At 49.9% G+C, this 21,086-nt stretch overlaps 1 protein-coding gene across 3 annotated transcripts in view; it reads right to left on the bottom strand.

The window, feature by feature from the left end:
* Positions 1-1,676: 1,676 nt before the first annotated feature.
* Positions 1,677-21,086, bottom strand: part of LOC132385843 (zinc-binding protein A33-like) — a 139,093-nt gene continuing 119,683 nt past the window's right edge. For all 3 annotated transcript variants that reach the window (XM_059958073.1, XM_059958074.1, XM_059958072.1), the window contains exons 3-8: positions 18,117-18,977; positions 17,322-17,417; positions 16,682-16,915; positions 12,775-12,797; positions 12,582-12,700; positions 1,677-2,592 (exon numbers count right to left, since the gene is read on the bottom strand). In XM_059958073.1, coding sequence (XP_059814056.1) covers positions 2,039-2,592; positions 12,582-12,700; positions 12,775-12,797; positions 16,682-16,915; positions 17,322-17,417; positions 18,117-18,527 — 1,437 coding nt within the window. In that variant the 5' untranslated portion in view covers positions 18,528-18,977 and the 3' untranslated portion in view covers positions 1,677-2,038. The remainder of the gene's footprint in view (positions 2,593-12,581; positions 12,701-12,774; positions 12,798-16,681; positions 16,916-17,321; positions 17,418-18,116; positions 18,978-21,086) is intronic.

Here is a 21,086-nt window from a genome sequence, read left to right as displayed (position 1 = left end):
TTATACTAAGTAACCAGGTTAGATTATCCATTGATTGTAATAAAATCTGTTTGATCCATATGCATTAATTTTGGTAAATATTTAGATATTCTATTAGATAAAATTTTTGCTATTATCTTATAATCTGTATTCAACAAAGAAATAGGCCTATATGATGTTGGTTTTAGAGGATCTCTTTTTTTGGCAATACAGTTATGATCGCTGTTAAAAAGATTGTGGGAGTTTATGCATTCTTTCCACTTGGTATATTAATTCCATAGAGGGAGGAATTAATATATCTTTAATTTTTTTTTTATAAAATTCAGGAGGAAAACCATCTTCTTCTGGGGATTTGTTACTCTCAAGTGATCCTACAGCTTCTTCAACCTCTTTTAATGTAAAGGGCATATCTAATCCTTTCTGTTCTTCCAAATTAAATTTCGGAAGGGTTATTTGTGATAAAAATTTATCCATCTCAGTAATCTTATTTTGTGATTCTGATTGATATAGTTCAGTATATAAAAAAAAAATAAAGTTTCATGAATTTCCAAAGGTTTATCAGCAACCTTATTTACACTTGTTCTAATTGCATTTATTGTTTTAAAAGCCTGTTCTGTTTTCAACTGCCAAGCAAGAATTTTATGTGATCTTTCACCTAATTCGTAATATTTCTGTTTAGTTCTCATAATTACTTTTTCTGTACGATATGTACGATATTATATTGTAGTTTTTTATTAACAAGTTGTCTTTGTTTTTGTTCTGTCATATATCTTTGAGATTCTTTTTCTAACTTTATATCTTTTCCCAATTTTCCTTCTTAATTTTAGATGTATAACTTATAATCTGACCCCTTAAATATGCTTTCATCGCTTCCTATAATACATTTTTACCCTCAACTGAATGTAAATTTGTATCCAAAAAAAATTGAATCTGTTTTTTCATAAAATCACAAAAATCTTGACGTTTTAATAAAATTGTATTAAATCTCCATCTAAGCTTTATGTCTATTTGAATAAAATGAATAATCTCTTTCTCTTGGATTAATTTTCCTCCATATATCAATCAGGTTTAAATCTTTCATTAATGATAAAGTTAGTTTTATTACTTTTAATTTTGTAACAACTGTAGTTGACCTTTCCAAAACTGGATCTAAACAAAAATTAAAATCTCTGCCTATTAATATTTTATCATTTGCGTCAGCCAAGTTCAAAAAATCTTCTTGTATGAATTTTGCATCATTTTCATTTGGTGCATAAATGTTCATAAAATTCCATAATTCTGAAAAAATTTGACAATGTATAATCACATATCTCCCCACAGAATCAATTATTACATTTTGTATTTTAATTGGTAAAGATTTATTAACCGAAATTGCAACTCCTCTCGATTTTGAATTAAATGAAGTTGCTATAACATTTCCAACCCAATCTCTATTTAATTTCTTATGCCTGTGAACTTACTGAACACATCCTTGCCAGAAAAAAAACTTATCCCAATCCACTCTTCCTAGATCCTTTTTCATTTCCACAAAATTGGCCGTTCTCCAATTTTACCAGAACATTAAGCTGCCAGTTCTGCCCCTCACTGATAGCAGTAATGTCGTTATCCCACGTGTCAACCCAAGCCCTAAACTCATCTGTTTTACCGACAATACTCCGTGCATTGAAATAGATGTACCTGAAAATATGTATATCATCTGCTTTTTTTTTTCATTTCTTTTTTACATGCAGTCCTCTCATGTTCCTTATCCTCCTGCACCTCACTATCTGCTCTAACACTCTGGTTCCCCTCCCTCTGCAAATCTAGATTAAATTCCCCGGAGCAGCACTGGCAAATCTACCCGCAAGAATGTTATTCCCCCCCCCCACCCCCGCCCAGTTTAGGGGCAAACCGTCCCGTCGGAACAAGCCCCACCTTCCCGGGAACAAAGCCCAATTGTCCAGAAACATGAAGCCCTCCCTCCTGCACCATCCCCTTAGCCACGTATTTAGCTGCACTCTCCGCACATTTATATTTACAGGGACTTTACTCCTGACGCCGGTCCCGGGACCCGACCCGTTTACAGACCCGGAGCGGAACCGGAGCAGATTCTCAGCCACTGGTTTTCATCCCAGGTCGCGAAGAAAGGATAATGTTTCCCCGTGAATTTATTCCCAGTGAAGGTGTGGAGATGGGACTTGGTCTCCGCGTTGTAAAATGAAACTGTCCCGGACTCGTAACTGAGATAAACTCCCACCCTCCCGGGGATGGGACCGGCAGCGAGACGGGACTCGGGGGAGATGGAACCACCGGACACGTCATAATCCCGATATAACACGTCACCATCCCGCCCGATGACCCAGAATCCGGTCTCCGGACTCAGTCTGACCCCTCCCTTCCTCTCCACAGACTCTGCGGCGACTCCCAGACCCCAGACCCGAATCCCCGTCACCTCCACCTCCCAGTAATGTCTCCCCGATGGGAATCCCTCCGATCCCAGCACACAAGACCGGTTTGTGAATCTCTTCCTGGTGTCAGGGAGATCTCTCCAGGTCCGGGTCCGTCTCACACTCTTCCGATCCTCAGACACCTCGAGCTCCGGATTCGCCGTGTCCACATCCAGGGTGACAGAGACTGGGGGGAGAAGCAGAGAATTAGAGAGTCCCCGGGGATCGGGGGGAGACTCGGACAGCGCGGTCCCGGGGATCGGGGGGCGGACTCGGACAGCGCGACCCCGGGGATCGGGGGAGACTCGGACAGCGCGGCCCCGGGGATCGGGGGGAGACTCGGGCAGCGCGGCCCCGGGGATCGGGGGGAGACTCGGACAGCGCGGCCCCGGGGATCGGGGGGAGACTCGGACAGCGCGGCCCCGGGGATCGGGGGGAGACTCGGACAGCGCGGTCCCGGGGATCGGGGGGAGACTCGGACAGCGCGGCCCCGGGTATCGGGGGGAGACTCGGACAGCGGGGCCCCGGGGATCGGGGGAGACTCGGACAGCGGGGCCCCGGGGATCGGGGGGAGACTCGGACAGCGCGGCCCCGGGGATCGGGGGGAGACTCGGACAGCGCGGTCCCGGGGATCGGGGGGAGACTCGGACAGCGCGGCCCCGGGTATCGGGGGGAGACTCGGACAGCGGGGCCCCGGGGATCGGGGGAGACTCGGACAGCGGGGTCCCGGGTATCGGGGGGAGTCTCGGACAGCGCGGCCCCGGGGATCGGGGGGAGACTCGGACAGCGCGGCCCCGGGGATCGGGGGGAGACTCGGACAGCGCGGCCCCGGGGATCGGGGGGAGACTCGGACAGCGCGGCCCCGGGGATCGGGGGGAGACTCGGACAGCGCGGTCCCGGGGATCGGGGGGAGACTCGGACAGCGCGGTCCCGGGGATCGGGGGGAGACTCGGACAGCGCGGTCCCGGGGATCGGGGGGAGACTCGGACAGCGCGGCCCCGGGGATCGGGGGAGACTCGGACAGCGCGGCCCCGGGGATCGGGGGAGACTCGGACAGCGCGGCCCCGGGGATCGGGGGAGACTCGGGCAGCGGGGCCCCGGGTATCGGGGGGAGTCTCGGACAGCGCGGCCCCGGGGATCGGGGGGAGACTCGGACAGCGGGGCCCCGGGGATCGGGGGGAGACTCGGACGGCGCGGCCCCGGGGATCGGGGGAGACTCGGACAGCGCGGCCCCGGGGATCGGGGGGGAGACTCGGACAGCGCGGTCCCGGGGATCGGGGGGAGACTCGGACAGCGCGGCCCCGGGGATCGGGGGGAGACTCGGACAGCGGGGTCCCGGGGATCGGGGGGAGACTCGGACAGCGGGGTCCCGGGGATCGGGGGGAGACTCGGGCAGCGCGGCCCCGGGGATCGGGGGGAGACTCGGACAGCGGGGCCCCGGGGATCGGGGGGAGACTCGGACAGCGCGGCCCCGGGGATCGGGGGGAGACTCGGACAGCGCGGCCACGGGGATCGGGGGGAGACTCGGACAGCGGGGCCCCGGGGATCGGGGGGAGACTCGGACAGCGGGACCCCGGGGATCGGGGGGAGACTCGGACAGCGGGACCCCGGTGATCGGGGGGAGACTCGGACAGCGCGGTCCCGGGGATTGGGGGGAGACTCGGACAGCGCAGCCCCGGGGATCGGGGGGGGAGACTCGGACAGCGCGGCCCCGGGGATCGGGGGGAGACTCGGACAGCGCGGCCCCGGGGATCGGGGGGGAGACTCGGACAGCGGGACCCCGGGGATCGGGGGGAGACTCGGACAGCGCGGCCCCGGGGATCGGGGGGAGACTCGGACAGCGCTGCCCCGGGGATCGGGGGGAGACTCGGACAGCGGGACCCCGGGGATCGGGGGGAGACTCGGACAGCGCGGCCCCGGGGATCGGGGGGAGACTCGGACAGCGCGGCCCCGGGGATCGGGGGGAGACTCGGACAGCGCGGCCCCGGGGATCGGGGGGAGACTCGGACAGCGCGGCCCCGGGGATCGGGGGGAGACTCGGACAGCGCGGCCCCGGGGATCGGGGGGAGACTCGGACAGCGCGGCCCCGGGGATCGGGGGGAGACTCGGACAGCGCGGCCTCGGGGATCGGGGGGAGACTCGGACAGCGCGGCCCCGGGTATCGGGGGGAGACTCGGACAGCGGGGTCCCGGGGATCGGGGGGAGACTCGGACAGCGCGGCCCCGGGGATCGGGGAGAGACACGGACAGCGGGGCCCCGGGGATCGGGGGGAGACTCGGGCAGCGGGACCCCGGGGATCGGGGGGGAGACTCGGACAGCGCGGCCCCGGGTATCGGGGGGAGACTCGGACAGCGGGGTCCCGGGGATCGGGGGGAGACTCGGACAGCGCGGCCCCGGGGATCGGGGAGAGACACGGACAGCGGGGCCCCGGGGATCGGGGGGAGACTCGGGCAGCGGGACCCCGGGGATCGGGGGGGAGACTCGGACAGCGCGGCCCCGGGGATCGGGGGGGACACTCGGACAGCGGGGCCCCGGGGATCCGGGGGAGACTCGGACAGCGCGGCCCCGGGGATCGGGGGGAGACTCGGACAGCGGGGCCCCGGGGATCGGGGGGAGACTCGGACTGCGCGGCCCCGGGGATCGGGGCGGAGACTCGGACAGCGCGACCCCGGGGATCGGGGGAGACTCGGACAGCGCGGCCCCGGGGATCGGGGGGAGACTCGGACGGCGCGGCCCCGGGGATCGGGGGGAGACTCGGGCAGCGGGACCCCGGTGATCGGGGGGAGACTCGGACAGCGGGGCCCCGGGGATCGGGGGGAGACTCGGACAGCGCGGCCCCGGGGATCGGGGGGAGACTCGGGCAGCGCGGCCCCGGGGATCGGGGGGAGACTCGGACAGCGCGGCCCCGGGGATCGGGGGGAGACTCGGACAGCGCGGCCCCGGGGATCGGGGGAGACTCGGACAGCGCGGCCCCGGGGATCGGGGGGAGACTCGGACAGCGCGGCCCCGGGGATCGGGGGGAGACTCGGGCAGCGGGACCCCGGTGATCGGGGGGAGACTCGGGCAGCGCGGCCCCGGGGATCGGGGGGAGACTCGGACAGCGCGGCCCCGGGGATCGGGGGGAGACTCGGACAGCGCGGCCCCGGGGATCGGGGGGAGACTCGGACAGCGCGGCCCCGGGGATCGGGGGGAGACTCGGACAGCGCGGCCCCGGTGATCGGGGGGAGACTCGGGCAGCGCGGCCCCGGGGATCGGGGGGAGACTCGGACAGCGCGGCCCCGGGGATCGGGGGGAGACTCGGGCAGCGGGGGATCGGGGGGAGACTCGGGCAGCGCGGCCCCGGGGATCGGGGGGAGACTCGGGCAGCGCGGCCCCGGGGATCGGGGGGAGACTCGGGCAGCGCGGCCCCGGGGATCGGGGGGAGACTCGGGCAGCGCGGCCCCGGGGATGGGGGGGCGGGGGAGACTCGGGCAGCGCGGCCCCGGGACCGGGGAAAGGCCGCTGGGTCTCAGGCGCGGTCGGGTGGCCGACACGAACCTTTGACTCGACAAAAGCCCATTTTTCCTTCCAACCTTTCTTATTCCACCGCCCTGGCAAGATGTATTTTAAAACATTCTCCCTGTACCCATCTCTACAGTTGATCAACGGCCACGTGTAAACAGCGATAATCCTCTTCCCTGTCAACTATACCATGAATTTTAGTGTCTCTCACAAACCTACTATGTCACTTACATTCTCATCCAAATCACTGATATGAATGACAAACAACCGTGTCCCCAGTACCGACCTCTGCAGGTCACAGGCCTCCAGTCCTCTGTGTTTCAGAGACACTCGGACAGACACTTCAACAGGCAAGACACAGAGGGAGACTGACCTAATGCCGGCCAATGGGATGAATGTGGATGGGTAAATAGGTCAGCACAGAGGTGATGGGTCGAAGGGCACATTTCTATGCTGTACGGCGATGGCTCAGCGAACTGAATGGCTAAGAACCCCAAACCCCCTCACCCCTCAAGGGTACTGAGAATTCCAAACACAGTGGCCCCTGACCCTGAACTCCTCAGATAGGGGAAACATCCTCCCCGGCTCCAACCTGTTGACCCCTGGAAGAATTTCATGTTTCCCTCAGATCTCCTCTCATTCTTCTAAACTGGGAACAGAGAACATAGAGCAGTAGAGCACAGGAACAGGCCCGTCATTCAATGTTCATATTCATTTGTGAGTGTGAAGTGGGGGAGTGTGATGGTTTGAGACAGTAAAGGAGGTGACAATGGGAACCAGTAGGGGAGAGATAGATGGCAGATTGAACCAGGAGGGAGAGGGGTGGAAACCCCGTGGGTGAACTGTGTGTGTACACGGAATGAGAAGCTGGAGGGGGCAAAGATGGCAGATGAGGATAACTTTGTCCATTTTCCCACAACCCCATCCCCCGCAGCCCCTCATTAGGACAGGTGGATGAATTTGCAGGAACCCTTAAGCAACACAGGTCCTGATGAAGTGTTTCAGTCTGAACCATTGACTATTTACTCTTTTCCATAGAAACTTCCCGGCCTGCTGTTCCCCCAGCAATTTGTGTGTGTTACTCTGCTTTAAATATACTCAATTATTTGGCCTCCACAGCTGCCTGTGGCAGATTCACTATCCTGTGGATAAAGGAATTCCTCCCCATCTCTGTCCTAAATGGACATCCCTATAGTCGGAGGCTGTGCTCACCGTTCTCGACCCACCCACATCCTCCCAACATCAACTCTCTCCAGACAGGTGTCAGAGAGATCCGGCGAGACCCTTCATCAGGACCTGTGTAGCTTGGATTACCAGCTTCTGCAGATTTTCTCCTGTTTGATTTTTAAAGCAGAAGTTGGTAAGTAAACTTCCTGATCAGTCAGAGTCTCAAAATTTATCGGGAGGAGGCGGGAGAGTGGGTTGAGGGGGTTAATAAATCAACCAATCTTCTAAACTCCCATGAGTACAGGCCCAGAACCATCATATTACCGTCAGAAACATCATATTAACTCATCATATGTTAACTTTTTCATTTCAGGAATCATTCTTGTGAACCTCCTGGACCCTCTCCGATGCCAGCACATCTTTTCTGATATACGCAACCAGAAACTGCTCTCAATACTGCAAGTGTGGTCCGACCAATGCCTTATAAAACCTCAGAATTACATCCTTCCACTTGTATTCTAATCTCCTCAAAATGAAAGCAAACATTGAGTTTGCCGATCTTACCACTGACACAAATTGCAAGTTAACCTTACGGGAATCCTGCACAAGGACACCCAAGTCCCTTTGCACTTCAGATTTTTGAATGTTCTCCTGTTTACAGAATTGTCTATGCATTTATTCTTTCTACCAAAGTGCATGCACGACTTCCCTACTCGATAATCCATCTATCACGTATTTGCCCTTTTCCTGATCTGTCTCTGTCCTTCCCCAGATTCCGAGCTTCTGCAGCACTACTTGCCCCTTCACCTATCTTCATATCATCTGCAAGCTTTGCCACAAAGGCAACAATTCTGTCATCCAAATCATTCTTTGTCTCTCTTGGCTTTGTGTTCCTCGAAGAATTCCAACGGATTTGTCAGGCAAGATTTCTCCCTCAGGGAAGGCATGCTGTCTTTGCTCTATTTTATCATGTGCCTCCATGTACCCGAAAGCTTGTCCTTTACACTGGACTCCAACATCTTCCCAAGCACACCACATCCAGACAACCCACCTATAATTTTATTTCCCCAACTGCTCTCCCTTCTTAAAGAGTGAAGTGACCGTTGCAATTTCCAGTCATCTTGAATGACCAAATATCTAGTGATTCTTGAAAGATCATCACTAATGTCCCTATATTCCCTTCAGCTAACTCTTTCCAAACACTGGGGTGTAGTCCATCTGGTCCAGGACCTTCAGACCTTCAATCATCCCACATACTTTCTCCTCAGTAACAGCAACAATACTCATTTCTGTCCCCTGACACTCTCACATTTCTGACATACAGTTGGTATCTTCCACAGTGACACATAATACTAAATAAGTACCTCTGCCATGTCTATCTCACATTTCTCCTCTCTAGTGTCATTTTCTAGGGGTCCAATATCCACTCTCACCTCTCTTTTACTCTTTACATTTTGTGTCCTCTTGAGTATTGTTGGCCAGCTTTCCCTCATATCTCAATTTCACTCCTTCTGGCTTTGTAATTCCTTTCTGTTGATGAACAGAATCTTCTTGATACTCCAACATCCGGCTGATTTTTGCTCTTCTGCTTTTATGCTATCTTTGACTTTCCTTGTCAAACACGGTTACCTCATCCTCCCTGTATAATACTTCTTCATCTTTGGGTTTTATTTATCCAAATTGCCCCTGGAGCTCCAGTCTTTGTTGTTCTGCAATCATCCCTGCTCGTGTCCCCTTCCAATCTACTTTGGTCAGCTCCTCCCTCATGCCTCCGTAACTAACTTTACTCCACTCTGATACTGATACATCTGACGTTATCTCCCTCTCAAACTCTGGGGTGAATTCTATCATTTTATCATCACTGGTTCCTAAATGTTCTTTTACCATAATCTCCCAAATCATATCTGGTTCATTATACAAATCCCACTCTGGAATTGCCTTTCTCCCATTGGGCTCAACCACAAGCAGTTCTAAAAAGCCATCATGGAGGCATTGTACAAATTCTTTCTCTTCGAATGCAGCATCTTCATGAATTTCCCAATTTAACTCCTTGTCCTTTTCTCTATTTTCTGCTGTAATTTGTATCCCATTTCTATTCATGGCTACTGTTTGGAGGCCTGTACATCACTCTCATCAGGGTCTTTTTACCCTTGCAGTTTTTGAACTTTACCCATAATGATTCGACATCTTCCAATACTATCTCACCTCTCTCTAAAGATCTCATTTCATTCTTTACCAACAGAGCCTCCCCGGCCTCTCTGCCTACCTGCCTGTCCTTTGAATACAAGGTGTATCCTTGAGTGTTGAGCTTCAAGCCAGGATCTCCTTTCCAGCACAACTCAGTGATGCCAACAACGTTGTCCCTGCCAATCTCTACCTGTGCTACAACATCATCTACCTTATTCCGTATACTGGTGCATTCAAACACAACACCTTCAGTCCTGTATTCGTCACCCTATTCCACACTGTCCACATGAACTGAAGTAAGGTCTTTGATGTCGATGATAGACCACACTTGGAGTATTGTCTGCATTTCCGGTTCCCGACTATCGGGGGATGTCATTACACTGGACAGGAGGCTTCAGGAGGATGTTACCAGGACTGGGGGCTTGGGTTAAAAGCAGAGAGTGGATAAGCTTGGGCTATTTAGCTGGAGTGTAGGATGTTGAGCGATGACCCCTGAACACATTCATAAAGTGAGTCTTTTTCCGAGAAATGGGAGGACAGAACCAGAGAGCTCAGATTGAAAGTGGGACAGAACGTTTTTATGAGGGATCTATAGGATAACATTCCCAGAGAGAGAGAGAGGGTGGTATACGAATATACATCATAAAATGATGACCCCTGTAGAATACCATTAGTCACTGGCAGCCAACCTGAAAAGCATCCCTTTACTCTCATTTGCTCTTTCCTACCAGTCAGCCAATGCTCTAACTAAGCCATTAACATTCTGTAATACCATGAGCTCTTAACTTGGTAAGCAGCTTCATGTGTGGCACCTTGTCAGCGGCCTTCTGCGATTCCAAATATACAACATCCACTGCATCCCCTTTATCCATCCTACTTGTAATCTCCTCAAAGAATTCCAACAGGTTTGTCAGGCAAGATATTCCCTTAAGAAATCCTGGCTGACTTGTCCTATCATCCAGTGTCACCAAGTATTCCATAACCTCAGACTTAACAATTGACACTAACCTCTTCCCAACCACAGAGGTGAGGCCAACTGGTCTATAATATCCATTCTGCTGCCTTCCTCCTTACTAAAAGAGTAGAGTGACATTTTCAATTGTCCAGTCCTTTGGCGCCAATGATTTTTGAAAGATCATTTGAAATGCCTCCACAATGTCTACTGCAACCTCTTTCAGAACACTAGGGTGCAGTTCACTTGGTCCAGGTGAGCTATGAAGCTCCTTCTCCCTTGTAACAGTAACTGCACTCGCTTCTCTCCCCTCAAACCCTTCAACAACTGGCACAGTGCTAGTGTCTTCCACAGTGAAGATGATGCAAAGTACTCATTTAGTTCACCTGTCATCTCTTTGTCCCCGTTAGTATATATCCAGCCTCATTTTCTAGCGAGCCTGTATCCACTCTCATCTCTATTTTTTACAATACGAAACAATTTGATATTGTTTGCTCGCTTGTTTTACAAAGACAGGTGTGTAAAAAGGGCCTGAAGGATTTTTGGAGACCAGAGTCACCCCAACCACAAACTGTACCAGTTGCTACCATCCGGGATACGGTACCGCAGCATAAAAGCCAGGAGCAACAGGCTCCGGGACAGCTTCTTCAACCAGGCCATCAGACTGATTAACTCGTGCCGAGTTTCCTAATCACCTCCGGTTCAATACATAACACCCAATCCAGTAGAGCTGATTTCCCAGCCGGCTCAGGGACAAACTGCTCTAAAAAGCCATCTCTTAGGCATTGAACAAATTCACTCTCTTGAGATCCATTACCAACCTGATTTTCCCAATTCACCTGCATGTTCAAATCTCCCATGACTAACATAACATTTGTCCTTTTGACATGCCTTTTCTATTTCCAGTTGTAATCTGTGCTCCACATCCCAGCTACTGTTGGGGTGACTGTATATAACTGTCATCAGGGTCCTTTTACGTTTGTAGTTTTCATAACTCAACCCACAAGAATTCAACATCTTCGGATCTTATGTCACAACTTTCTACTGATTTACCAGCAGAGCCATGTCACCCCTCTGCCTACTTTCCTATACCACCGATACATTGTGTAACCTTGGTCATTCAGCTCCCAACTGCAACCATCCTTCAGTCACGATTCAGCGATGGCTACAACATCACACCCGACAATCTGTAACCTTATTTTTTATACTCCATGCATTGAGATCTAACACTTTGAGTTCTGTATTTGCTACCCTTTTTGATTCTGTGTCCCTAATGCACTGATACTCACCCTGCTGGCTGCAATTCTGTACTCGCATCTGTCCGCCCTATCTGACAGACTGACTGCATGCTACCTTTGTATTTTTACCATCAGTCCTATCCAGAGTCACTTCACTCTCGTTCCCACCCCTCCGCCAAATTAGTTGAAACCCTCCCTAACAGCTCTATCGAACCTCTCTGAGAGAATATTGTTCCCCCTCGGTTTCAGGTGCAACCCGTCACTTTTGAACAGGTCATACTTCCCCCAGAAGAGATCCCAATGATCCAAGAAGCTGAAGCCCTGCCCCCTGCACCAGCTTCTCAGCCACACATTTATCTGCCAAAACATCCTGTTCCTACCCACGCCGGCACGTGGCACAGACAACATTCCAGAAATTACAACCCTGGAGGTACTGCTTCTCAGTTTTATACTGAGCTCTCTAAATTCTATCTTCAGGACCAGTTTGCTTTTACGTCCTGTGTAATTTTTCTCTTCCTCTCTGAAATGCTGCGGACATGATACGAGACGTCCCTGACCCTGGCACCTGGGAGGTAACATACCATTCGGGTGTCCCGTTCACATCCACAGATTCTCCAGTATCTGCTCCCCTGACGATTAAGTCCCCGTCACTACAGCTCCCCACTTCTCCATCTAACATCAGTGAGAGTTGTGGGTTCAGGTCGGGGTGGGGTGAAGACCTGTGTCAGTCAGAGTCTGCACTCACAGCGCACATAAAGGACTTGTGTATTTCCCTGACAAGCCCGGTCACCACACTGATAACCGCTTTTATTCTCTACAATATCATCGTCAGTATTAAATTCCCAGCTCCTGTGGTAGGATTCAAATTCATGTCTTCGTGTGTTAGTACAGTGTGCCTGGGATCAGGACACAGTGGTTCATCTGCCAGTCCCGAGTATTGGTTGTATTGTGACCCTGTGCTGGTGTGTTCAGGGGTCTGACATCTCCAGCTGACCATGTGACAGTGATGCCTCCCAGTCGGTGGGGTTCATGTGGAATATTCAGTTCCCCTTCAGTCCATTATCACAGCCAATCCTTGCTTCAAGTTGGAACTTAATTGAACAAAGAGAAATGAGCCTTTGTAAGTTTTACCTTGATTAATGGCATCAACTGTTTCCCTCAGCGCAGTGTTCAACAAATAGGGGTGATCGAATTTTTCAAACGGTTGGGCCTCATCTGTCACTGACAATTCCTGGACGTCATCATTAATCCTGTAAATATTAAACTGCTGGTTATAAACTGAAACTTTGAACTATACAGGTTTTCAATAAAGAGTATGTCCTACCTCCTGTTCCGATGAGCTTCCTCCTGAAATAAATCAAACACAAATCTGATTAGACTTGGACTTACTGTCCACATCCTGAATTTCATCCAAATCATTACCAGGTGATGAAAATTCCCACTCCCACAATCACTCGCACTCACGGACAATACGGAACCACGGGGTAAATTACAGGGAAAGTTTCTGAATGTCAGTCCATTACTGAGAGGATGAAACTTCCAGGGAAGACAGGACAGGCTGTGCATTATCATCTGAATAAGACGTCAAGAGTGATAAGATGTAGGAATTTATGATCAGTGATGGATTTATTTGTGAGCGGGAGGGCGGGGGATGTACCTCTCTTTACGGGAAGAATTGTGGGAGATGAAATTCCAGATGGATTTTAATAAATCCCATAAGAAATTTAGTGAAGTGGAACTCGCTGCCACAGGAGTGGTTGAAGTGGAACAGCAGAGATTGAATGTAATGGGAAAACTAGATAAACACGTGAGGGACCATCAAGTTCGGGGCTCTGTGGCTGGGTGTGGTCAGTAAGTGGGAGGAGAATTCTGAAGCAGGGAAATTGATAGAAAATGATGGACCGAACGGCCTCTTTCTGATGGAGACCTGACAAGATGTACCCCAGGAAATTGTGGGAGGTGAGGCAGGAGATTGTTGAGCCTCTGGCGATTATCTTTGCATCATCAATGGGGAGACGTTCCAGAGGATTGTAAGGATGCGGATGTCATTCCCTTATTGAAGAAAGGGAGTCAAGATAGCCCAGGATATTATAGACCACTTAGTGTTACTTCAGCTGTTGGTGAGTTGATGGAGAAGATCCTGAGAGGCAGGATTTATGAACATTTGGAGAGGCATAAAATGATTAGAAATAGTCATCATGGCTTTGTCAAAGGCAGGTCATTTCTTACGACCGTGATTGAATTTTTGAGGACTTGAGAAAACACATTGACGAAGGTAGAGCAGTAGATATAGTGTATATGGATTTCAGCAAGGGATCCAAGGGGACATTGATTTGTTCAACCACACCTGTCATAGGGATCTGTCCTGGGACCCCTGCTATTTGTGATTTTTATAAATGCCTTGGATGTACAGGCGGAAGGATGGGTGAATGAGTTTACGGATGACACAAAGATTGGAGGAGTTGTGGATGGAGCTGTAGGTGGTCGAAGGTTACAAGAGGATATAGACAGGCTGCAGAGCTGGGCAGAAAAATGGCTGATGAAGTTCAATCTGGACAAGTGTGAGGTGATGCATTTTGGAAGGACAAACCAGAAGACTTGAGTACAGGATTAATGGTCAGTTACTTAAGAGTGTGGATGAATAAAGGGACCTTGGGGTTCAAATCCATACATCCCTCAAGATCGCTGCACAGGTTGATAGGGTAGTTAAGGAGGCCTATGGTTTGCTAGGCTTCATTAAGAGGGCGATTGAGTTCAAGAGTAGAGAGGTCATGTTGCAACTCTACAAATCTCTGGTGAGACCGCACTTAGAATATTGTGTTTAATTCTGGTCACCTCATTATAGCAAGGATGTGGAAGCTATGGAGAGGGTGCAGAGGAGATTTACCAGGATGTTGCCTGGTTTGGAGAACAAGTCGTATGAAGCAAGGTTAGCAGAGCTGGGACTTTTCTCTTTGGAGCATAGAAGAATGAGAGCGGACTTGATAGACGTCTACAAGTTTATGAGAGGCATAGATAGGGTGGATGGTCAGTACCTGTTTCCCAGGGCACCAATAGCAAACACCAGAGGGCATATGTACAAAATTAAGGGAGGAATGTTTAGGGGAGACATCAGGGGTAAGTTTTTTTTTACACTGCGGGTTGTGAGTGCTTGGAATGACTTTCCAGGGATTGTGGTGGAGGCTAAAACAGGGGTATTTAAGAGCCCCTTGGACAGGCATATTGATGAAAGAAAAATGGAGGGTTATGGGGTAGTGTGGGTTTAGAACTTTTTTTTAAAGGATTATATAGGTCGGCACAACATGGAGGGTTGAAGGGCCTGTACTGTGCCGTAGTGTTCTATGGTTCTAACTGGCTTGCCCACAGAAGACAAAGTGTGGTTGTAGACGAGTCATGTTCTGCATGGAGGTTGGTGACCAGTGGTCTGCCTCAGGGCCCTGTTCTGGGACCCCTTCTCTTTGTGATTTTTATAAATGACCTGGATGAGGAAATGGAGGGATGCGTTAGTAAATTTGCCGATGACACAAATGCTGGGGATGTTGTGGATAGTGTGGGGGGCTGTCAGAGTTTACAGCAGGACATTGATAGGATGCAAAACTGGGCTGAGAAGTAGCAGATGGAGTTTAACCCAGATAAGTGTGAGGTGGTTCACTTGGTAGGACAAATATGATGGCAGACTATGGTATTAATGGTAAGACTCTTGGCAGTGTGGAGGATCAGAGGGATCTTGAGGTCCAAGTCCATAGGACACTCAAATCTGCTACACAAATTGACTCTGTGGTTAAGAAGGCATACGGTGCATTGGCCTTCATCAATCATGGGAGTGAGTTATGGAGCCGAGAGGTAATGTTGCAGCTATATCGGACCCTGGTCAAACCCCACTTGGTGCACTGTGCTCAGTTCTGGTCACCTCACTACAGGAAGGATGTGGAAGCCATAGAAAGGGTGCAGAGGAGATTTACAAGGATGTTTCCTGGATTGGGGAGAGTTCCTTATGAGAGTAAGTCGAGTGAACTCGACCTTTCCTCCTTGAAGCGATGGAGGATGAGAGGTGATGCTTAAGATGGTGAGAGGCATTGATCAGAGTCAGAGGCTTTTTTCCCAGGGCTGAAGCGGCTAACACGAGAGGACACAGTTTTAATGTGCTTGGAAGAATGTACAGAGAAGATGTCAGGGTAACATTTTTACGCAGATAGTGCTGAGTGCGTGGAATGGGCTGCCGGAAACGGCAGTGGATGTGGATACAATAGGGAATTTTAAGAGACTCCTGGAGAGGTACATGGAGCTCAGAAAGATAGAGGGCTATGGGTAACCCAGGGTAGTTTCTAAAGTGAGGACATCTTCGGCACAGTAAGGGCCTGTATTGTTTTCAATGTTTATATTTCTACGTTTCTAATGTGAAATTTATCTGAAAAATTAAAGAAACAGTGAAAGTTTCCCTAATCTGACTGAAACCGGATACAGAAGATAAGTTTGATGTGTGGGTCATATTCTTTGTTCTCAGAGATTGACAGAGAGACCCTCACACCCACCGCACCAGACACACTCACAGCCTGTGACTGGATATGGGTGTTAATGGGAGTTTTAGAGGATATTGAATGAGATAATCAGCAGCCCTGTGTTATAATCAGAGTAAATCATTTCAGAAATGATTACATTCTGTCCTACGATGTACAGGAGTTGTTTTAAGACCAATTTTAGGACAACAACAACCCTGAATAGTTGTATCAATTGTCTGGTGAAAAACAGTTTACTGCCATTTGTAAATGCTGTGTCTAGCAGCAACACATCTGTTTTCTGTCTTTGATAGCCCAGTCTGCATTGTATTCCGTGTCACGTGATTGTTATGGTAACTAGTCACGCGTGTGGGGTGTGGTAATAGTGAAGGGAATAGGTTACATATTCGTGCTTTGTTCTGGGCAGTTTTGTGCTGAGGACGGATGGATATCATATTGTTTGTTAACCACTTAGTTGCTGATTAATTTGCGACTTGATTTAATTGCTTCATGATTGTATGTTGCAGATAAAGGATCGAATACATATCTTTGACATTTTGGAAGGTCATTATCCATGTGATTGGAGGCTCGTCATACATGACTAACACTCTGTGTGAGGACACCAGCAGCGGCAACTGATTTGTTAGAATTGGCCGCTCTGCTGTGGTTATTTCAAATATACCACTGTTCATTTAGTGCCCTTTGACAGGAACAAATTGAAAAATAATCCCTCACCTTGAGAAATATCACACCATCTTTTTGATCCATCTGTTCCTTTAACTTTGAGATTTCCTCCTGAATAATCCTTATATTCTCTTGAAGAGCCAGAAGATTTTTCTCCATTGGGTTGAGAATCCTCTCCTCTTCTTCCCTGAGATCCCTGAGTAAGCTCTGCTCTTTCTCAGTGATAATCCGACGCAGTTCAGCAAACTGGGATGTGATGTGGGACTGAAGGCTGTGTGACTGTTCCTGTCGAATGAAAGGTGAAGACTAATTCACTGTATTGCTGTGTTGTATTTCCTGATGACATTAAGGAGACCATTTGGTCCATTAGTGTCCATGCTAGCTCTGAAACATACCCATTCACTCACGTTTTCCTGAAACGTATTCTCCCCTTTAACTCCCACCTGATTCACATACACCCTCCTCCACATACATCCTTCATAGGGTTAATTGTAATTAACCATTCATCCAGCAGGTCCTTGGAATGTGTCTGAAACTGCCATGGCCACAGGGAGAACATGCAAACTCCACACAGACAGCAGCAGAGGTCAGGATCGAACCCAGGTCACTGGAGCTGCGATACTCGGCTATTCTGCATTAAATGGAGCAAAACTCGACAGTAATATCAGAAATTCCGCTCAGGAAGCCTCACCCTAACTCCGGAAATCTTCTCTTTCTGTTGCTGCTCCTTTTCCTGGAAGTCTGATTTCTTTTTTGTGAGAGAGTCTAAGGAAGATTTTAGCTGATCCTGGAAGTCCGAGAGTGAAGGAAATAGAAACAAAGATGCATCAAAAGAAACAGGTGATCAAACCCGATTATCACACAAAATGCCGGAGGAACTCAGTGAGTCAGGCAGCATCTATTCAGGGGAAATAAACAGTCGGTGTTTCGGGATGAGACCCTTCATCAGGACTGGGAAGGAATGGGACAGAAGACAGAATAATAAGTTTGGGGATGAGAACCAGCTGACAGGTGACGGGTGAGACAACGTGAGGGGGAACGTGGGGGAGGGTGATGAAGTGAGAAGCTGAGAGGGGACAGGTGGGAAGAGGTAAAGAGCTGGAGAAAATGGAATCTAATACGAGAGGACAATCGACCATGGAGGAAACGGAGTGATTTGGGGCTGTGTGGGGCCATGAATCGTGACGAGGGCGGGGTCGGTAGGAGTCAGGTGTAGCACTTGTCCCGTTTGCAGGTATCGGTGTCGGGAGGGAGATCAGTGGGGAGGAGCGAGTGGATAAAAGGGAGTTAAGTAGAGAGCGGAGAGTTGCAGTGGTGGAGGGTGGGAGTGGGCTTTTACATACACCTTTTACGAAGCGAAAGATGTGCTTCGTGGCAGAATCCCATTGGAGATGGCGAACGGTGGGGGGGATGATGTGTTGTTTATGGAGGCTTGTGTCGTGGATAGTGGACGATGGGGTGAGTATCAAATTCGGGTTAGTTTTACCTTGTAGATGTTAACAGCTTCTTTAATCGGCCGGAAGCGGTGCTCTCTGTGTTCCTCCGCCACTGCACAGATCACACAGATCAGTGTCTTGTCCGTTTCACAAAACAGCTTCAGTTCTTCCTCATGTTCCTCGCAGTGAAGTTTACTTTCCTTCCCTTTCGGATTCAGGTTTAGATTTCGAGCTTTTTCAGCCAGATTTGCTAAGGCCCGATTCACCCTGAGGGTGCGGTCGGCTAACACCTCTCTACATTCCGGGCAGGAGTTTCTCTGCTCCCTTTCCCAACACTGTGTGATACAAGAGCGACAGAAGTTGTGTCCACACTCCAGTGACACCGGATCGGTGAAGAAATCCAGGCAGATGGGACAAATTACCTCCTCGGTCCAACTCTCGACCAGTCCTTTCGAAGCCATAACTCTCGCCACTTCCTGATTCAGAATGCTTTCACTTTCGGGGAGTTGCTGATCCCCTGCAGTACCGCGATTGTCCACTGCGCGCGCTGCAGACTCGGGGAATGAACATTCTGCTGCTGGTTGTGTTCAATGGGAAGTAATGGTGGTAATTTCCATCGCAGGGTGGGATCAGCAACACGTTAAACAGATCAGAACATAAATGAAAATTTGGCCGTGGACTGTCGGAGCCCTGGGCCTGGGGTTTGCAACCTGGTCCCGAAAAGTGGCAGTGCACAGAAATGTCAAATGAACCTCCAAAGGCCTCATCCCTGAGATCGGAAGGTCCTTCCCCTGGAAGACGATTGAAGTCCTGCGGTGAAAGGAGAATCCACAGGGCCGGTAACCTTCGCCCTGGACATGGGTCTCTGACGAGCTGCTGTTGACGGCCTGTGTCCCGGTAGGTGTGATGGGCTGAAGAAGAAGCAGAACCGAAATAAATCCGGAGAGAAGAGCCTGGTTCAGTCTGAGGCCGGACTGAAAGGGACAAGTTCTGAAAAGAGGGGCACAGGAGACTGCAGATGCTGCAATTTCGAGTAACAAACTCGAGGGACTGAGCGGGTCAGGCAGCATCTGTGGAGAGAAATGTAAAATCGACTTTCAGGTCGAGATCCTTCAGCTGGACTGTCTGAACTCGAAATCTCGATTGCCATTTCCCTCAGTCTAAGGGTAGATAAATCTCCCGGACCAGATGGAATGCACCCTCCTGTTCTGAAAGAAGTAGCTGTGGAGTTTGCGGAGGCATTAGCAATTTCCCTCTCCCCAGGTAAGGTTTGGCACGATGATCAAAGTCGTTCATCACTCTGTTGATGAACAGACACAAGGTTTTGGATTCGGCCCAGGTACATCCCGGATGGATCCTCCCAACCACTGAGCACATCGACATGAAAGCTGTCGGAGTAGAGCAGCGTCCATCATCAGAGATGCTCACCACCCAGGCCAGGCTCTTTTCTCGCTGCTGCAATTAGGTAGAAGGTACAAGAGCCTCGGGACTCCCACCACCAGGTTCAGGAACAGTTACTACCCCTCAACCATCAGGCTCGGGAACAACACAGGATGACTACACTCACTTACCGTCCATTGAGATGCTCCCACAACAAATCATCGTAACAAAATGAGTGAAATCGCAGGTGGTCTGACTGAGACTGATCGCATTGGGCCTGTCTCAGAATTAGAGAAGTAAAAGGGACAGGCTCAATCTCACAGGATATTTACAGGTTTGAGGCAGGAACAGCAGGACTTGTTCAAGTATATAAAAATACAGGTGAGAGCAGATACAGGACAGATAGGAAATGATGCTGGAGAAAGTGTATTGGGAGATAAGGAGATGGCTGAGGAACTGAATGAGTATTTTCATCAGTCCTCACTGAGGAAGATATCAGCAGTATACCGGACACTCAAGGGTGTCAGGGAAGAGAAGTGTGCGCAGTCACAATTACGACAGAGAAAGTACTCAGGATGCTGAATAGTCTCAGGGTAGATAAATCTCCAGGACCAGATGGAATGCACCCCTGTGTTTTGAAGGAAGTAGCTGTGGAGATCGCGGAGGCATTAGCAATGATCTTTTAAAAATCACTAGATTCTGACCTGGTTTCGGAGAACTGGAAGATTGCAAATGTCACTCCGCTATTTAAGAAGGGGGCAAGGAAGCAAAAAGAAAATCATAGACCTGTTAGATTGACATCGGTGGTTGGGAAGTTGTTGGAGTCGATTGTCAAGGATGAGGTTACGGAGTATCTGGAAGCATATGACAAGATAGGCAGAACTCGGCATGGTTTCCTTGAAGGAAAATCCTGCCCGACAAACCTAGTGCAATTTTTTGAGGAGATTACAAGTAGGCTAGACAAGGGAGATGCAGTAGATGTTGTGTATTTGGATTTTCAGAAGGACTTTGATAAGGTGCCGCATATGAGGCTGCTAAACAAGATAAGAGCCCATGGCACTGCGGATACATATGTGGATAAAGCGTTGGCTGATTGGCAGGAAACGGAGAGTGGGAATAAAGGATCCCATTCTGGTTGTCTGCCAGTTACCAGTGGTGTTCCACAGGGGTCCGTGTTGGGGCGGCTTCTTTTTACGTTGTATATCAACGATTTGGATTATGGAATAGATGGCTTTGTGGCTAAGTTTGCTGATGATACAAAGATAAGCGGAGGGGACGGTAGTGCTGAGGAAACAGAGAGTCTGCAGAGAGACTTGGATAGATTAGGAGAATGGTCAAAGAAGTGGCAAATGAAATACAATGTTGAAAAGTGTATGGTCATGCACGTTGGTAGAAGAAATAAACGGGCAGACTATTATTTAAATGGAGAGAGAATTCAAAGTTCTGAGATGCAATGGGACTTGGGAGTGCTCGTGCAGGATACCCTTAAGGTTAACCTCCAGGTTGAGTCGGTGGTGAAGAAGGCGAATGCAATGTTGGCATTCATTTCCAGAGGAATAGAGTATAGGAGCAGGGATGTGATGTTGAGGCTCTATAAGGAACTGGTATGACATCACTTGGAGTACTGTGTTCAGTTTTGG

The sequence above is a fragment of the Hypanus sabinus genome (genome assembly GCF_030144855.1).
Source record: "Hypanus sabinus isolate sHypSab1 chromosome X2 unlocalized genomic scaffold, sHypSab1.hap1 SUPER_X2_unloc_28, whole genome shotgun sequence".
NCBI lineage: Eukaryota > Metazoa > Chordata > Chondrichthyes > Myliobatiformes > Dasyatidae > Hypanus > Hypanus sabinus.
The sequence above is the reverse complement of the archived record's forward strand: the minus strand, read 5'-3'. Positions and strand labels throughout refer to the sequence as shown.